At 36.6% G+C, this 17,337-nt stretch overlaps 1 protein-coding gene across 48 annotated transcripts in view; it reads right to left on the bottom strand.

The window, feature by feature from the left end:
• CPED1 (cadherin like and PC-esterase domain containing 1) overlaps positions 1-17,337 on the bottom strand; it is a 326,670-nt gene that overhangs the window by 140,729 nt on the left and 168,604 nt on the right. For 26 of the 48 annotated variants that reach the window (XM_086395901.1, XM_086395925.1, XM_086395908.1 and 23 more), the window contains 4 exons: positions 16,727-16,797; positions 15,097-15,147; positions 8,990-9,176; positions 7,818-7,986 (listed from right to left, as the gene is read on the bottom strand). In XM_086395901.1, the coding sequence (XP_086252027.1) occupies positions 7,818-7,986; positions 8,990-9,176; positions 15,097-15,147; positions 16,727-16,797 (478 nt within the window). Of the gene's footprint in view, positions 1-5,290; positions 5,711-7,817; positions 7,987-8,989; positions 9,177-15,096; positions 15,148-16,726; positions 16,798-17,337 lie in introns of those variants that run through there. The other 22 variants (XR_015162215.1, XM_086395902.1, XM_086395913.1 and 19 more) reach the window with 3 other exon arrangements.

A 17,337-nucleotide genomic window follows, 5' to 3' on the forward strand; every position in this document is an offset into this window, starting at 1 on the left:
CATGAGTTGTTTTATAATAACCTTCTGTGATGTTATTAAGATACAAAAAATAAATGGGAACATTATAAAGCATTTCCAAATGCTATAACTGGAGTCATTCACATAGCATTTAAATAACTCAGCATCTAGATTGCTAATTAGTGTTCTTGTTAAAAAGCCACAAATACCAGTTTTAAATGTGTAGCCAAATGCTGGACATATCACCTTTTTAAAATGGTATTTTGCCTTTCCTTGGTATTTTCCCTTTCTTTATTAATTGCAGATAATTTTAAAATGAAAGTTGTTTCTAGCAAACAGATCCATGAAATATAGTCTCCTATGCTTTTGTGATATGACCTTTCTATAGATGTTATTTATGACTCTACTCTGGCACAACACTTTGGGAGCAAAATGTATATGAGACTGTAGATCATCTATACATATCAACTTCTGTGGATGCTATATTGTTATCCATGTCAAAAATTTTGATTTGGTGAGAGATATTAAATGAAATATTTCCCCATCTGTATTTTAATTTCCTTAGAACATAAATATATCTTATTAATTCCTGCACATGACATATTCCAGCAATAATAACAGTTGATTACTTTCTAAATCTTTCTTTCTAACAGCAAAACACTATCCTATTTATGGATAAATCAAAATGAAGTAGTCTAGGTATGTTAGTTGACTTTTTATGTTTCATTAAGAATCATGTTTTCTATAATTGAATGTGTATTTCTGATTATAATTACATTAGACAAAAAAGACAGCAAATCAGTGAGTAGAATAAAGAGCTGTCAGAGTCCTGTCACCAACTCCAGAGATGATTAAAAGCATAAGGATGAAAAGAGATAAGAAACATTCTTCAACAGTCAACACTGAAGGATTACCTTTAAACTATTCATACCTTCTGTATGTAAATTCATACCTCCTGTAGTGTAAATCCACTACAGATTTACTAGCCTTATTAGTAGAAAGTAGAAAAGCAGGACCTCTTATTAATATACATCAGTGGTTCTCAACTGGGGCCAATTTTGCCCCTCAGGGGACATCTGGCAACATCTGGAGATATTTTTGGTTGTCACAGCTTGGAGAGGGGTGTGCTACTGGAATCTACTGGATGGAGGCCAGGGATGGTGCTAAAGATTCTATAGTGCACAAGACACGCCCCCAGATGAAGAATCATCCAGCTTCAATATCAGTAATGCTAAGGTGAGAAGCCATGGTCCAAATCTGGTTTTTTAATATCAGCCAAGCAAACTAGCCCTTTCTCCCTCACTGATAATAACTAAACTAAGAGTCGCCTCTCTGACTATTATATGCAAATTCCAAATGGCAATATAATAAGAAACAGACACTAAACTCAAATAGAGAGCCCATGGAGGGAAAAACCCTACCCCCGCCATTGATTCCCCCTAGTTCCCAAGGCCTCTCATGCCTAGTCAAGTGTCTAAAGCAATCCACATTATTTATTCAGTATCTGTTCACTCATTTTATGGTTTCTAAAAGGAAGGTTAACTAATACCCAGTGCTTATTAGACCCTTTTCCATGTTATATACTAGAGTACTGCTGTGGGACCACACATAAACTTTAAATTAAGACCTTCTGGAAAGGATTCCTATAAATGACTGAAATACTTCTCTGCAATCATCAGTAGAATATGTCCCACAAGAAGTTTCTAATATTTTTCTTTATATTATAGTAACACATTCTAAATATGATCTATTGCCTAAGGTAATTGTATAATAATTAACTTGTTTATGATCAATACACTTGAGAAGGGAGGAATGTCTGGGAATATATTACATACTTTCCCACTAATGTATTTTTCTTATATTATTGAGGTATAGTTTATATCTAGTATACATAATTTATATATAGCTAAACATACTTATAAGTAATATTTTATATACAGTTAATTGAACAAATCTGAAGTGCTCAATTAAATTTTTATACTTCTATAAACCATCTGGCTATATATGTAACCACCATCCCGATTAAGGTATAGGGCATTTGCCCTAAAAGTTTTTTCAAGCTTAGAAGCTCCCACATCTTTTAGGTAACCACTATTTTGATTTCTATCACTGTAGATTAGTATTGCCTGTTTGTATGAAATAAAGTATGTCTTTTTATGTCTGGCTTCTTTTTCTCAACATAATGTTTTGGAGATTTATCCATGTTTGTATGTATCAATAATTAATTAATTAAAAATGTCTCAATAGTATTACATTGAATTTATCTGTTGAACTTCTTCCAGGTTTTATATTTTATAAACAGCCTTTAGATATTATACAATTGATATGAAGACTTCTTTCTTGTTCTTAAAAGAAATGAGTTATCAACCCATAAAAGGACATGGAGGAAACTTAAATGGACATTACTAAGTGAAACAAGCCAATCTAAGAAGGCTACTACTGTATGATTCCAACTGTATGACATTCTAAAAAAGGTAAAGCTACAGAGAGAATGAAGAGAAGAAAATGGCAACCCACTCCAGTATTCTTGCCTGGAGAATCCCATGGACAGAGGAGCCTGGCAGGCCATGATCCACAGGGTCACAGAGAGTCAGACATGACTAAAGTGACTAAGCACGCATGCACAGAGAGAATGAAAAAAAACTTAGGACTGGCAGAAGTTGGTGGGCAGTTGGGGAGATGAGTAGGTGGAGCACGGAAGACTTTCAGGACAATGAAAATCCTTTGTATGATTTCATAATGTTGGATATGTGTCATTATACATTTGTCTAAACCCACAGAATGCACAACACAAGGAGCAAATCCTAAGGTAAACTACGGACTTTTCGTGATTATGATGTATCAGTGCAGGTTTGTCCCTGGTAAAAAAATTTACCAATCTAATGAGTGATGTTGATAAAAGGCCATATATATGTGAAGCTGGAGATGTATGGGTAATTTCTGTACCTTCTTCCCATTTATTGTAAATTTAAAACTACTCTAAAAACTAAAATGCTTTAAAAGTAAAAAAAATAGATTGCTTGGATTTATCTTTTGATGGACCTATGACTTCATTTATCTTGGGTCGGTAGATAGTAGCATTGCTGTGTCATAGGATATATGTATGTTAACTATAGTAATACTGCTAAATGTTTCCAAAATGGGCAAACACTTTATATTCCCAGCTGTGTATGAACAAAAAATTGTTCCACATCTTCTCCAACACTTTGTATCATTAGTTCTTCTAGTGTTTTTCACTGCAGTGTGTGGGTAGTGGTATGTCCTTATCATTTTAATCTACATTCTCCTGAAGACTAATGCGGATGACCATCTTTTCATATGCTTCTTGTCCACTGGGTTATCCTATTCTTGTGAAGTAAGTGCCTTTCCAAGTCAGCCTCATTTTTGGACCACTTTCTTGAACCCCCTAGCTCAGGAGAGCTGCAAATGTGAGGAAAAAAATCAGCTGGCACCAACCAACCAAGAGGTTACCCAGCGGTCTGGCTGCTGAGCTCCACTGTCGCCTTTTTCCCTCACTCATCCCACCTAAGTGTTCCTGGTTTGTGTAAAGGGGGCTTCTCTTCACCATCCTCCTCAGGGTGGTTCTTCTTGTCAACTGACCAGATCAATATGAACTTCTGGAGGACAGTAGCACCTCCTCTGCTGGTTTATTCTTTTTCCTTGGGCTGAGGAGGAGAGTTCAGGCCAGTGTTAGCAGGGCCCAATGCCTATTTAACTAGACAACTGGAATCAGGCAATGGGGGAAATGGGCAAGCTCCAGGGGTCTGTGTCCTCACCGGAGTCAGTATGGACAGGTCTGCTCCTCAGCAAAAGACACAGCAGTCAGCGGTTGCAGGGCAGGGAGCTGAGCCAGCAGCATAGGCAAGGGCTGGGACTGCTGCTCCTTCCACAGCCCCCCATGCGTCACTCTCACTGTGTCCACCCACCCTGGCACGAGACCACCTCAACAGCAGTGTGCTTTAATCACAGGGCTTTGCAATACACCAAGGGTCAATGAGAGGTCTTATTTTATTAACATCTAGGAAATAAGGAAACCCAAAGGAAACTTAAAAAGCATCTAATCCAATTCCTCATCTGCTCATTGAGAGATGGATTTCCAGCTGATGCTTGAATACCTCCTGGGTCAGAAAAGTCCCTACAGCAAGAGACCCCATTCTGCCAGAAGGCAATGTAACATAACATGGACTTTGGAGTCAGGCACACTCAGATCTGAATCCAAGCCCCACCACTCACTAGCTGTGTGACCTTGGGCAATATCTTTAACCTCTATGATCTTTGGGATTTCTCTTCTGAAACTGAGGGCTCAGAGTAGAATTCAATCCACAAGGACGCTGTATGGATTAAAGAGACTACAACTAACATAAAGCATTTAGGACACAGCCTGGCACATAATAAATGACAGTCAATAGAATCTATTTGGGGGCAGTTTTGACCTTTAAAGAACTCTTTTATACAACGTGGATCAAAACTCCTACACTGGAATCTGAGTTAACAGCTTCTGGAGTGACATCAAATAAACTCTTTTTAGTTTCCAGTGGGAGGGACAGCCCCAGTGTCACAGGATTGTGAAGCATGTCTGGGGAGAGTAAACAGGCCAGGTTAGCAGAAGCATAAAATACACTGACAACTAACGAGACACGAGGCTGAAAAAACATATGGACTAACATGAGGGAAGTGAATGACCATGGGAGGGGGCGCTTGGAGCATTTTTGGCAAAGCTTATGACAGAGTGTGCTTTAAGTTGATGAAGATCAAGCTTGTAAAAACTGAACTGGAGAAGAGTCAGTCAGATACGAGGAAACAAAGCTAGGGACTATTTTAGAATCTGAGTCAACAAGTAACAAGAACTGAACCAGAATAGTGTCATAAGAAGGACAAAGGATAAATCAGAGATAAGTGAAAAAATCATAGAGATTTCAGCTCCGCAATGTCCCTTCTACTCGTGGGATCATCTCCATTCCTATTGACACTTCTCTAGATATTCATCATGTATATAATTACAATTAAACGTATAAGGGCTCTCCAAATGATAGCCAGGAAGGAATATATACTCCTGAAATCTGTGTTTGTGTTAAAATATCCAGCATAAGGATTTTACATTTTTATGAACACTTAGAAATTGAAGATTTTTCATATTGATCTACTAATACCCATTAAATGGGTTTTGCATATTGCAGAGTAATGAATGAGTCATTTACCATGTTTTAAGTTTAGAGTGGAATCAAAATATAAACCTTTGCCAATACTCGTGGGTATCAATTACATTTCAAAAGATACAGCAAAAATTCAACAGTACAAACCTAGCTGGTGACAAATGAAAAGTAAAAACACATTTTTTCATGCCTTAATGTAGAAGTTTTATTTTCCTTTTCAACCTTTATCATATATTTACTCCATTTAAAAGTCAGATTTACTAACAAAAGTTATGAGTAACCTAGATAGCATATTGAAAAGCAGAGACATTACTTTGCCAACAAAGGTCAGTCTAGTCAAGGCTATGGTTTTTCCAGTGGTCATGTATGGATGTCAGAGTTGGACTGTGAAGAAGGCTGAGCGCTGAAGAATTGATGCTTTTGAACTGTGGTGTTGGAGAAGACTCTTGAGAGTCCCTTGGACTGCAAGGAGATCCAACCAGTCCATTCTGAAGGAGATCAACCCTGGGTGTTCTTTGGAAGGAATGATGCTAAAGCTGAAACTCCAGTACTTTGGCCACCTCATGCGAAGAGTTGACTCATTGGAAAAGACTCTGATGCTGGGAGGGATTGGGGGCAGGAGGAGAAGGGGACGACAGAGGATGAGATGGCTGGATGGCATCACCAACTCGATTGACGTGAGTTTGAGTGAACTCCAGGAGTTGGTGATGGACAGGGAGGCCTGACGTACTGAGATTCATGGGGTCACAAAGAGTTGGACATGACTGAGCAAGTGAACTGAACTGAACTAACCGATAAAAATGTAGTCACCCACAGACTTATAAAAATTAAAATCTACATTAAAATGAAATATATTCACTTTTTAAAGTGAAAATAACTGTTGTTTGTAACCATAAATATTCTGGAAAAATATAATTCACACTATTAGCTTTCCTTCAAAGATTTTTTATCTGAAGAGTTAGTTTCTATCTAAAATATGAGAGTGAGATAAGCAAAAACAAAAAATAGAGTCACACACCAAAGAAGGTGAGAACATTTAGTTTGGAAATAACTACACACACACTGCATACACATACTTAGACAAAAGCACACCTCCCTCTAGGCTTTGGTTTCCCCCTCAGCAACATTTTTGGTGTGGTTCTAGTATTTGTTTTCCCAGTTGGAAAAAGACTGAGGGATAGCAACCTTATAAAACAAAGTGAAAAGTAGGTAACTGAAAGGAACCTAATCTTGAAGTCTTCTCCAGAGTCTAGACCTGTGTTTCCTCAACTGTGTTCCACAGAAGAATATTAATAGCTAGTGCATTAAAAAGATGTCAAAAAAGTTTGAAAATACTGGACACTACATATCCTTCTTTTGAAGAGGACCATATAAGTACATGGAATGTTCGGGGAAGTCTTACAGCCAGGAAACCTACTTTATTTTGTTTAACCCACTGCTTCAAAACCATGCAACACTACTCTTTCCCATCTTTTTTTTTTAAAGTATACCTACTAATATCTTTCAGAATACTAGTTCTATCCTGCTTTAGACCAATCTTTATGCCATTGTGAAATTCCCTTTGAGTTGCTAGTAGTTCATACATCACAGGCATATATTTTCTTGAAAAACAAAAATCTCATAAAGTAGCGTTAAATTCTTTTTGTTATTTTTGTTTTAGACCACATCACATAGTTTGTGGGATCTTAATTCTCCAACCAGGTATTGAACCTGGCCCCTGAGCAGTGAAAGTGCGGTATCCTATCCACAGGACTGCCAGGGAATTCCCATGTTAAATTCTTGAGAAGAGATGAAATGGTGGTGGTGGGTAGAGGGGGAGAAAGAACACTCCATATCGCCCCTACATTTAAGAAAATATGGTATCCATCCTACTCACTCAGGCCTATTTGACCATTTTTATCTTTTATTAACTGACTATGCTTCATGCTCCCACTAGCATATCAATCACTGAGACATGACATAGACTAATCCATTCTAAGTGGATTAGTACATATGGTAAGGGTATCCATGACGACTTCCCTGGAATTACTTGTAGCCAGGGTGTATGATGTAAGCAAATATAGAAGGTTATAACATAGATTCCTAAAAAAGGAAAACTGAGGAAAGAACCACCAAATAAGACAAAGTCTCTGGGTAATGTGCACCCTCCTCCAAAGTCAACAAGGCTACAGAATGGTATGTGCTGCTCACAGGAGCATTTGCAGCCTTTAGACATGATTAGGGTACAAGAAGCAAAGAAGAAATATATCTACTCAAGAAAATTTAATTTCATTCATCTGGTATCCTTTTCATAAAATAGTTTCATAAATTTTCCTCTCATTCTTTAAAACAAATTCCACTGAATCTAGTTTAAAATTTCAAAGTAGTTTCAGGGACAAATCCAAGAAACACAGCACAATTTAAAAAGGAAACGTAGAACCAATTTCACAACTAAGTATGAGCACTCAGACTTTTTTTCAATATTAACCACAATAAATCCACTGCACACTCTCAGTGCAGGGAATAGCCACCACATGTAAAAGAAAATCACTCATAAAAAAGGTGTCTTAGATACCTGGCTGGGACTCTTTTTTGAAATGAGATCACAGTTGCTTGGATTTGAAACCATACATTTTTTTCCCCTATTAATTTTCATTTGACCTTTTTTCACCTGGGTAAAAGGATCACTCCCAATTCAACACATGTGTAAATGTAAAATCCACTTACCTGCACAAATCCGCATGCTGTGAAGTCCTCAAACAAGGGCAGACTTGGACGGTCTTCTCTATAGATGGTAAGTTTGTACGTGGTCAGGGTCTCACCCTGAGTTGGAGATTTATCCACCACAAGCACTGAGATTTTGTTCATCCCTAAACCCAGAGAATAGTTGGCAAAGCTGGAGAGAGAACAAGAAAGAGAGAGTGAGAATGAGAGAAAGAATCCAAATTGATTCATATATCAATATTTATTGGGTCAATAATTTGCATTAAAAACAGATAAGATCTGCACCATTTCATAAGAAATCTAAAATGTGAAATATTTTAACTTATGTTTCATTGTGCTTTGGTATGCCAACATTTATCTAGCAGAGCAAGTCAAGTCCCTTACCAATTATAGGGAAGGGAACTAATATTTATTAACCATCTGTCAAGGTCATACATTATCCCATTTAATATTTACCAATCCATACAAAAACTAAGGCTGTCCCCATTTTAAATATAGTAGAGTATGGTAAAGTCAGGGTTAGGACCCAGGTTGGTCTGACTTGAATTCTCTTTTCTTTCTATTATACTGTTTTAGCTCCCAGGAATGTTGAATGCATTTCGTTCCCTACAGCATGGGAAAATGAGTATGTTTCTTGTCATGGACATGGCATGTCATAAGGTTCTATCTTCTGTTCAAATGATAAACCAAAGAGTTGGTGACTCTCAAAAGAGTCATTAGGAAAAAAAATCTCATGAGACTAGGAAAGTTAGTGTTACCATGTCCACAAATTTTATCAAGTAATCAGCACCTGAATATTCAAAAACTCAAGGAGTTGGGTTGGGATAGAAGGAGGCTACTGTTAGGAAGGATTAATTCCTCAACAATCTAAAAACATTAAGATAAGAATAAACCCAGTTTTCCCCCAGTGAATCTTCTTTAATATTTCATATCACAAGATCCTCTGTCATTACAACATTGTTAGAAAGATTAAACACGAACATGGTTAATAGGTCATCATAGCACTTATGTGTTATTTTAACCACATGACATCTGTGAAGCAGAAGGATTTCACTCCCTGGCAATCCTCCAACAGATACTGTGCCTCAGGTCTTCTGAACCATCTTCAAAAGTTGTCTCCAAGGTCTGTCTCCTGCTAAGATGTCTACCCTCGGCCCCTATCAATGCCCTCATACCTTGGTCCTGCCCGTTCCTGCAGGTACACCCTGCACTGACTCTTAGAAGTCTCTGCTCCAATTGTCAGTGTTACCACATCAAATGGGACTTCAGAGTAATAATCTTTGATCTTCGGGTTAAATTCAGGATTTAATTCCAAACGCGGATGTGTGAAGATCTGCTTGATATGACATTGTGCATCTTTATCTGTTTAAAAAAACAAAAACAATGACAAAACACAACTGTGGCATGCATAAATGGTTAAAAATCAAATGTGATTACGGTTTTGAAAATTCTTTTGCATAACTTTGGTAATCACTGCTGATTTTCCATTTGGTATTCTGGTAATAGCTGATTTGTGGCTTCACCTGGATTTTCTACTTGCCAAATTTTGTAGACTTTACCTCATGTAACTGTTGTTGACTTTAGTTGATATTTTTTGCTCAGCCTTTAAAAATTTAAAGGCACAGCAGGTCAGAAAATGTCTCTCCAGTGAATTGATAACATTTCATAGCACTTATAACATCTATCAACAATACGTGAACCATGAACTTCCAGATGTTCAAGCTGGTTTTAGAAAAAGCAGAGGAACCAGAGATCAAATTGCCAACATCTGCCAGATCATCGAAAAAGCAAAGAGTTCCAGATAAACATCTATTTCTGCTTTATTGACTATGCCAAAGCCTTTGACTGTGGATCACAATAAACTGTGGACAATTCTGAAAGAGATGGGAATACCAGACCACCTGACCTGTCTCTTGAGAAACCTATATGCAGGTCAGGAAGCGACAGTTAGAACTGGACATGGAACAACAGACTGGTTCCAAATAGGAAAAGGAGTACGTCAAGGCTGTATATTGTCACCCTGCTTATTTAACTTATATGCAGATTACATCATGAGAAACACTGGGCTGGAAGAAGCACAAGCTGGAATCAAGATTGCCGGGAGAAATATCAATAACCTCAGATATGCATATGACACCACCCTTATGGCAGAAAGTGAAGAGGAACTAAAAAGCCTCTTGATGAGAGTGAAAGAGGAGAGTGAAAAAGTTGGTTTAAAGCTCAACAGTCAGAAAACTAAGATCGTAGCATCTGGTCCTATCACTTCATGGGAAATAGATGGGGAAACAGTGTCAGACTTTATTTTATTTTATTTTTTTAGGGCTCCAAAATCACCACAGATGGTGATTGCAGCTATGAAATTAAAAGACAATTACTCCTTGAAAGGAAAGTTATGATCAATCTAGATAGCATATTAAAAAGCAGAGACATTACTTTGTCAACAAAGGTCTGTCTAGTGAAGGCTATGGTATTTCCAGTGGTCATGTATGGATGTGAGAGTTGTACTATAAAGAAAGCTGAGTGCAGAAGAATTGATGCTTTTGAACCATGGCGTTGGAGAAGACTCTTGAGAGTCCCTTGGACTGCAAGGAGATCCAACCAGTCCATCCTAAAGGAGATCAGTCCTTTGGGTGTTCATTAGAAGGACTGATGTTGAAGCTGAAACTCCAATACTTTGGCCACCTGATATGAAGAGATGACTCATTTGAAAAGACCCTGATGCTGGGAAAGACTGAGGGCAGGAGGAGAAGTGACGACAGAGGATGAGATGGTTGGATGACATCACCGACTCAATGGACCCGGGAGTTGGTGATGGACAGGGAGGCCTGGCGTGCTGCGGTTCATGGGGACGCAAAGAGTCGGACACGACTGAGCGACTGAACTGAACTGAACTGATAACATCTATCAAACAACTGTTTAAATTGTTGTTTTAAATTTAAACAATGGGGGAGATGATTCTGTGGGGTAACAGAAAGGTACCACCAGGGAATAAGGAAAATTTCTTGATGGGAGTGTCATTAAACTGTTGCTGGATTGATGTGTAGCTCAGAAGCAGTAGGGTGGAGCAAAGAACGTGAAATCTAATATCATGCCACACACTTAGACATGAAAACCCCTTCATACTCTGGCTACCTTAACCTAAGTGCCCTAAAGTAGTGCTTTTGAAAGAAGCAAAGTGCTATTTTCTGGTCAGTTTTGTTATAGAACCTAGTGTATTACTTCATGGGCTTCCCAGGTGGGGCTAGTGGTAAAGAATCCACCTGCCAATATAGGAGATATAAGAGACGTGGGTTCAAGCCCTGGATTGGGAAGATGCTCTGAAGGAGGGCATGGCAACCCACTCCAGTATTCTTGCCTGGAAAATCCCATGGACAGAGGAGCTTGGTGGGCTACAGTTCATACACAGAATCCAAAGAGTAAGACATGACTGAAGCAATTTCGCATGCATGCATGCATGAGTATTACTTCATATCATTGATTCTAAGTCACTTTTTAAGAGTTTCTATTTTTTATGAGCTCAACTTTTACAAAAGTATCTTAGTGAGAAAAAAAAATATATATATATATCTTTAGGCATATATAGCAGCCACCACTAAACTAAACATATTGTGTTCATATTTGAAATAAACAAACTCAAAAGCAAATGTTTTTCAAATAAAAATATTAACAAGTTTTTTTTTGTTCCAGAAAACTTTTTTATAGTCAAAAAACTTCAGTAAAGATAAAAATAGGAAATACTATAAAAATCAGTAAAATGAAAATGTCTTCTGTTGCCTTTAAGTAAGATTTTCAATGATATTTAACAACATAGCAACAAAAAAGATAACACCAAATCTGCCATAGGAAGCTATATACCTGAACTTAAAGAAAAAGCCTATTATTTTGTTAACTGCTGTCTCTTCCTTTATTATTATATAGCTTTTATACAATTTCTCTAAAATCAAATCTAATGATTTGTTTTCAGTTCTTTAGCATTTTCTCATCACCTCTATAATCTAGACCAAGCTCCCAATATAGCTTACAAGACATTTCCTAACCATTTCTTGGCTTCTCCCTCTCATCTCCCACCATATTCTAGACTTCGTGATTCAACAATATGAAAACTTTTATATTTCTTTTTCAGACAAGGAGACAGATATACCACCAACGTTATAGGTGTTTTATTCTACATCTGAGAACTAGGTGTCAGCTTAACTCCCATCTTGCCCTTAAATGATGAAAGTGAATAAATTTCACTCACATTCTATGATTGTTTTCTCAACTGAAATAAAAGGAATAAAGAAAAAAGAACTACTTGAGGGGAAATGTCATTAAACTGCCATTGGACTGATACATAGCTTACAGACAGTAGGGTGGAGCAAAGAATGTGAAAAAGCTACTCAGGTACAAATTAGGAATAATATTACAACTACTCAGGTACAAAGAGAAGTTGTTTCTTTCTTAGGAAGAAGCAACTACTGAGGTACAAATTAGGAATAATAATGCAATACATATATTGTAATTTCATTGTAAGGAAAAAGTCAATAAAAATAACTAGTTAATTGATTGATTTTACTTGTTACCAAAGATTGTATCTGGGTGATGAAGGTGGACTGCATCTATAATTTCAATGATTCTACTAGCTCCTAAAGTGTTTTATAATAAAGGAGAAAAAAATGAAAGGATAAGGGTGAGACTGTGTTATTCGATTTCATCTTGAAAAGTACCATAGCTTTTCATTCAAATTCAAACACATTAATAAGACATTCATTTTTTTCATCAGATTTTTTTTTTTTTTTTTTTTTGGCATGCTCTATGCTCAAGGGACTGAGATAAGTACAGTAAAAACTGGCTGTTTTTGGTCATGAGATCTGATTCTGTTGGATACTGTGAACCCAAGGTAACACTTTAAACAAGTTGGAGTTCAGGATATGGAATGTGCTTTCAAGATTACCATTTCCTAGGCAGAAAGGGAATATAAATACACACACTATACTTTTATTCTTAAAACCAGATAGCTGAATAACAAAGTGGAAGATTTTTTTTCAAAATAGTAATCATAGGAAATATGCTTTAATTTTATATATTTTAATAAAATAGTGAGAGTTAATTTCCCTGTAGTTAATATTTTGACTTAATAGTGAACATTTTCAATGAGGCCTGCTCGTGGTGGTTCAGATGGTAAAGAATCTGCCTGCAATGCAGGAGACTCAGGTTCAGTTCCTGGGTTGGGAAGTTCTCCAGGAATAGGGCATGGCAACCCACTCCAGTATTCTTGCCTGAAGAATCCCCATGGACAGAGGAGCCTGATGGGCTTTAGTCCATGGGGTCACAAAGAGTCACACACAGCTGAGTGACTAAACACTCTGCCCATTTCAACACTGAAAATCAGACCTAGAAGAGAGAAACTGAGTAATCATTTTCTTAAGCAAGAAATTATTTTCTTTAGCAAGTGCTTGTTTTTGGTTTCATCAGAAACTCTTCAACTCTGGCTTAAGTGCTGCATCCTAGACCCCTGCTTGAAAGCTGATTTCATCCTGACATCATCTTCAACTGAATCATCAGTGTTGCTGCCTACAAACACCTGGTGTTTCCTTGGCATTCTTCCCAATCCAGTCCCAACTTGTCTCAAGCCAGCTTACCTTAGCTCTGCAGAGAACCCATTGTGAGGCAAGGTGGGAGCAAGCTGCTGAACACATTTGGCAAGTACTTATGGGAATGCTGTTTGAAGTCTTGGTTGCTTTTAATGGATTTCTTTTAACCGCAGAATTTTGTTGCCCTCTTGAGGGATAATCGTAACTCACATTAAACACAAAAACAGCCTAGACACTGAAAGATAATCCCACCTGTTCTAAGGCATCATTGAGTTATTTTTTTAATCTTAAATAAAAGTAGGAAGATTAATTTTGAAGTCGCAGGTATGACTAGTTTTTAAGCAACACAGAAATCTGAGCAAAGTTGAAGTGCTTTTTAACATGTTCACATCCTCTACATTATGTTACCTGGGAACTGAGCAAAAATGACATTACCTTGTATCGTTTTTCTACTTCATAAATGAGGAAACAAAAACCAAAGAGGGGAAGTGGCTTTCCTGATCTAACCCAGAGCCTGGCCCACTAGACCCTCAACAAATGTTTATTTTAATCTTGTTCCTAGTTTTCTCAAAACTAGTCCTTTTCCTATCACACACCAGGTACCAACCAGTTTCCCAAGGGAATTGAGTAGTATGTACTTTTCTAGAAGTGGGAGATTGGATGGTAAGTGCAGAGAGGGAATGGTATAATACCTGTTACTTTTTACTGGTTAGCAGTGTTTCATTCAAAATGGTATTTTTTCTTTAAAAAGCTTGTTGATTCTGTTAAACCACATTTTGTATCACCTCTCAGCCTATACTGATTTTAATGAAAGCATTAAAACATAATTGCATTTTAGAAGAGACAAATTGAATTGGAAGACTTTTATTTATAATAAATTAGACCTTGGCCCATAAATTGTATTGTTCTCACCTTTAATGATTTATCAGAACAGATTTTTTTGTGAAAGGCTAAATTTTCAGTGTATGTTTTTATATATGCATGTGTGCTAAGTCTCTTCAGTCGTGTCCAACTCTGCAACCCTCATGGACTGTAGCCCTCCAGGCTCCTCCATCCATGGGCTTTTCCAGGCAAGAATACTAGAGAGGGTTGCCATTTTCTTCTCCAGGGGATCTCCCCAACTCAGGGATCTAACCCAGGCCTCCTGCATTGCAGGCAGACTCTTTACCATCTGAGCCACCTTAAAGAGCTCATTACAAAATGCATTTATATTACTGATTATACCTTGATAAAAGAAATTCATGAATTTTAAGAAAAAAATAAATTAAAATTTGGCTTAAAAACTTTTAATTGTTATAAAGAAAACCACACGTAAGTGCTATCCATTGCATCAACAATCTGACCGAAACAAATCACTGCTGGATGGTGACAGTCCTAAAAATCAATACACAGAGAAGATGCCAAGCTCTTCCATTTAAGTGGTTCCCATAGCAAAGTATTAGCACTATTGGGGCCCCTGAAAATAAGTTTGGAAGTTACTGTTCTTAAATAAACGAAGATACAATATAATATTTCATTTTATAAAATGGAAAGTAAAAAATAATTATGCAAAAATGACAAATACTGACTCATTCGGAAAATGCATAACTTCTGAAAATTTACTCAAAATACATTATCATCCTAATGATCTCCAAACTTGATGATTTATACAAAGCAGAGGTCTGCCTAACTACTGATTATAATTCTCAAATACTTTCATTGGAACTCACCATTATGGCAATGCATTTCTTTGGTTTCATTCATAATTTGTGGAACCACAGCTAAAAAAGGAAATGTACATTTAAAAAGGAAAATATTAATTAAAATACAGAGAATACATATCCAGGTGTCTGAAACACAGGTTAACTGAATGAAACATATTTTATTATTTAATTGTTATTACATTAGAAAGCACTTCTAAGTTCAACTGAAAGCTACGGTAAGACCAAAGAAATGATTAGGTTAAAAATAACAGAAAAATGATAAGTTCACATAAGAAAATATTAAGAGAGAAAAATGAATGGTCTAAATGCCATTCATTACCTGAAGGTGATCTATCAAAATTCCTCTTGTTCTATTATGATCTTACAACTATAATTTCCCAAATCACTAGAATCACATAAATTCCATCCAGTTGGTTCCACTGACATTTACTCTAAGTTTCTGAATTCAACCAAACATTTATCTAAAAAACTCCTAAATGGAGATTGATGGGACAAAGTGGGAACACTCATAGTGCTTAAAGAAATCATTTAAAGATTTAAAACATGGTGGGAGAGAGAAGAGTAGTTCAACATCAGTTCTTCCCTTAGCTTAGTGCTTCATTTTATTAAGTCAGTGATTCTCAACCTCTACCATGCCTCAGAAGCATCCGAAGGGCTTGTTAAAATATAGAATACTGGGCCTTAAACCCAGAGATTCTGATTCAGGAGATCTGAACTTTCTAAGCTTTCCAGATGATGCTGATGTTGTTGGTCTAGGAGCCATACACTCAAAACCACTGTGTTGGATTAAACCTTGATTTGTAATAGGAAAACTTTGATTTTTTTAAAAAAGACATGTGTACTTTTCATCTTCTTAAAATTATAAATATTTTCTTTTCATGTGACAAAAAGCTCAAAATTTTTTTAGAAGAAAAAATATAGGGAACAGGTAAGACTAAGAGAGAAAATCAAAGTCACTATTAATTTCCCTTTAGGTCCATGTGGCATGTAGTCAAATGTTTCATTGAATAATATATCTTAAACATCTTTCATGTATAAATATTTTCCTATATATTAGGGTGGATTTATATTTTACTGGATGACTATGAGATGGATAGATAACTTCACTGACTCAGTGGACATGAATTTGAGCAAACTCTGGGACACAGTGAAAGACAGAGGAGCCTGGTGGGCTACAGTTCATGGGGTTGCAAAATGGACATGACAGTGTCTCTGTTATGAATAACAACAAATAGCTTAATCCATTCTACTATTACTGTGATAATGGTAGTTGTTATTTTTTCCTTTATAATTTATGCAATTAAATTTTTGGGTACATTCTTAATTATTTCCTTAAAATCAGTATCTAAGAGTGAAATTTATGGCATATATGAATAACTTTTAAAGCTTTTATTACATGTTGTTAAATGGTCCCTTAAGAAATATACACCCATCAGCAATGAGAATGCTCATTTCCCTACACTCTCCCCAGCTCTATGATATTTAAGAGGAAAAAATCTCTCCAAATTTGAGGGGAAAACAGCATTTTTCCAGTCAAGTTTTAATTATTGACTGCTAATAAAGCTAAACATTTTTTATGATTTTGGCCAAACAATACTTATTTTCATGTTGAAAGAAACAGGAGGACATCTTTTACCTTTTTTATTTTCAATTGCATCAAATGGTACTCGTGGTTTTTTAATGTTTCCATCTTCTGTGAAAGAATTCCTGCAAATGCAATATCAAACAGTCCTGGATCAATGCACTGAACAAAATTCATGGAAATTACATCTAACACACTATCTTTTTTTCCTGTGTGAACACAGTTATTTTGATGAACACAAAGAAAAACGTTCTGAATTTCATTCCTCTAAACTGGCATTCTTGTCTCAAGTGAAGTGGATGGAAATCTCATCATCTCTAATCAGCAGAAGCCCATATGAAGAAAACCAGGGCAAAAAGTCACTCTTTGGTCCAAAAGGGAACAATCTCTGATAGCCTAGGTCCAACAGAAGTGACTCAGGAATACACATTCTTAGTGGAATCTGTTTGGCTAAAATTACAAAGTCTTGTAGCAAGAAGCTTTGGAAACTCTGAGGCACAGACTGAGAACATCCACATAATCTAAGAAACTTAAGCGTACCATGCAGAAAATAACCTGTCTTGCCAAGACCTCTATCCTTAAACTCTGATTAACAGGGATGAATATTAAGGGTTAGTTATATCTTGGTGTGTTTGCCTCATTTTTCTGTTGTATAACTAAATGCT

Source organism: Bos grunniens, chromosome 4 (assembly GCF_055505025.1).
Source record: "Bos grunniens cultivar Pamir isolate PY7600 chromosome 4, Bosgru_T2T1.0, whole genome shotgun sequence".
In the NCBI taxonomy this organism is placed as follows: domain Eukaryota; kingdom Metazoa; phylum Chordata; class Mammalia; order Artiodactyla; family Bovidae; genus Bos; species Bos grunniens.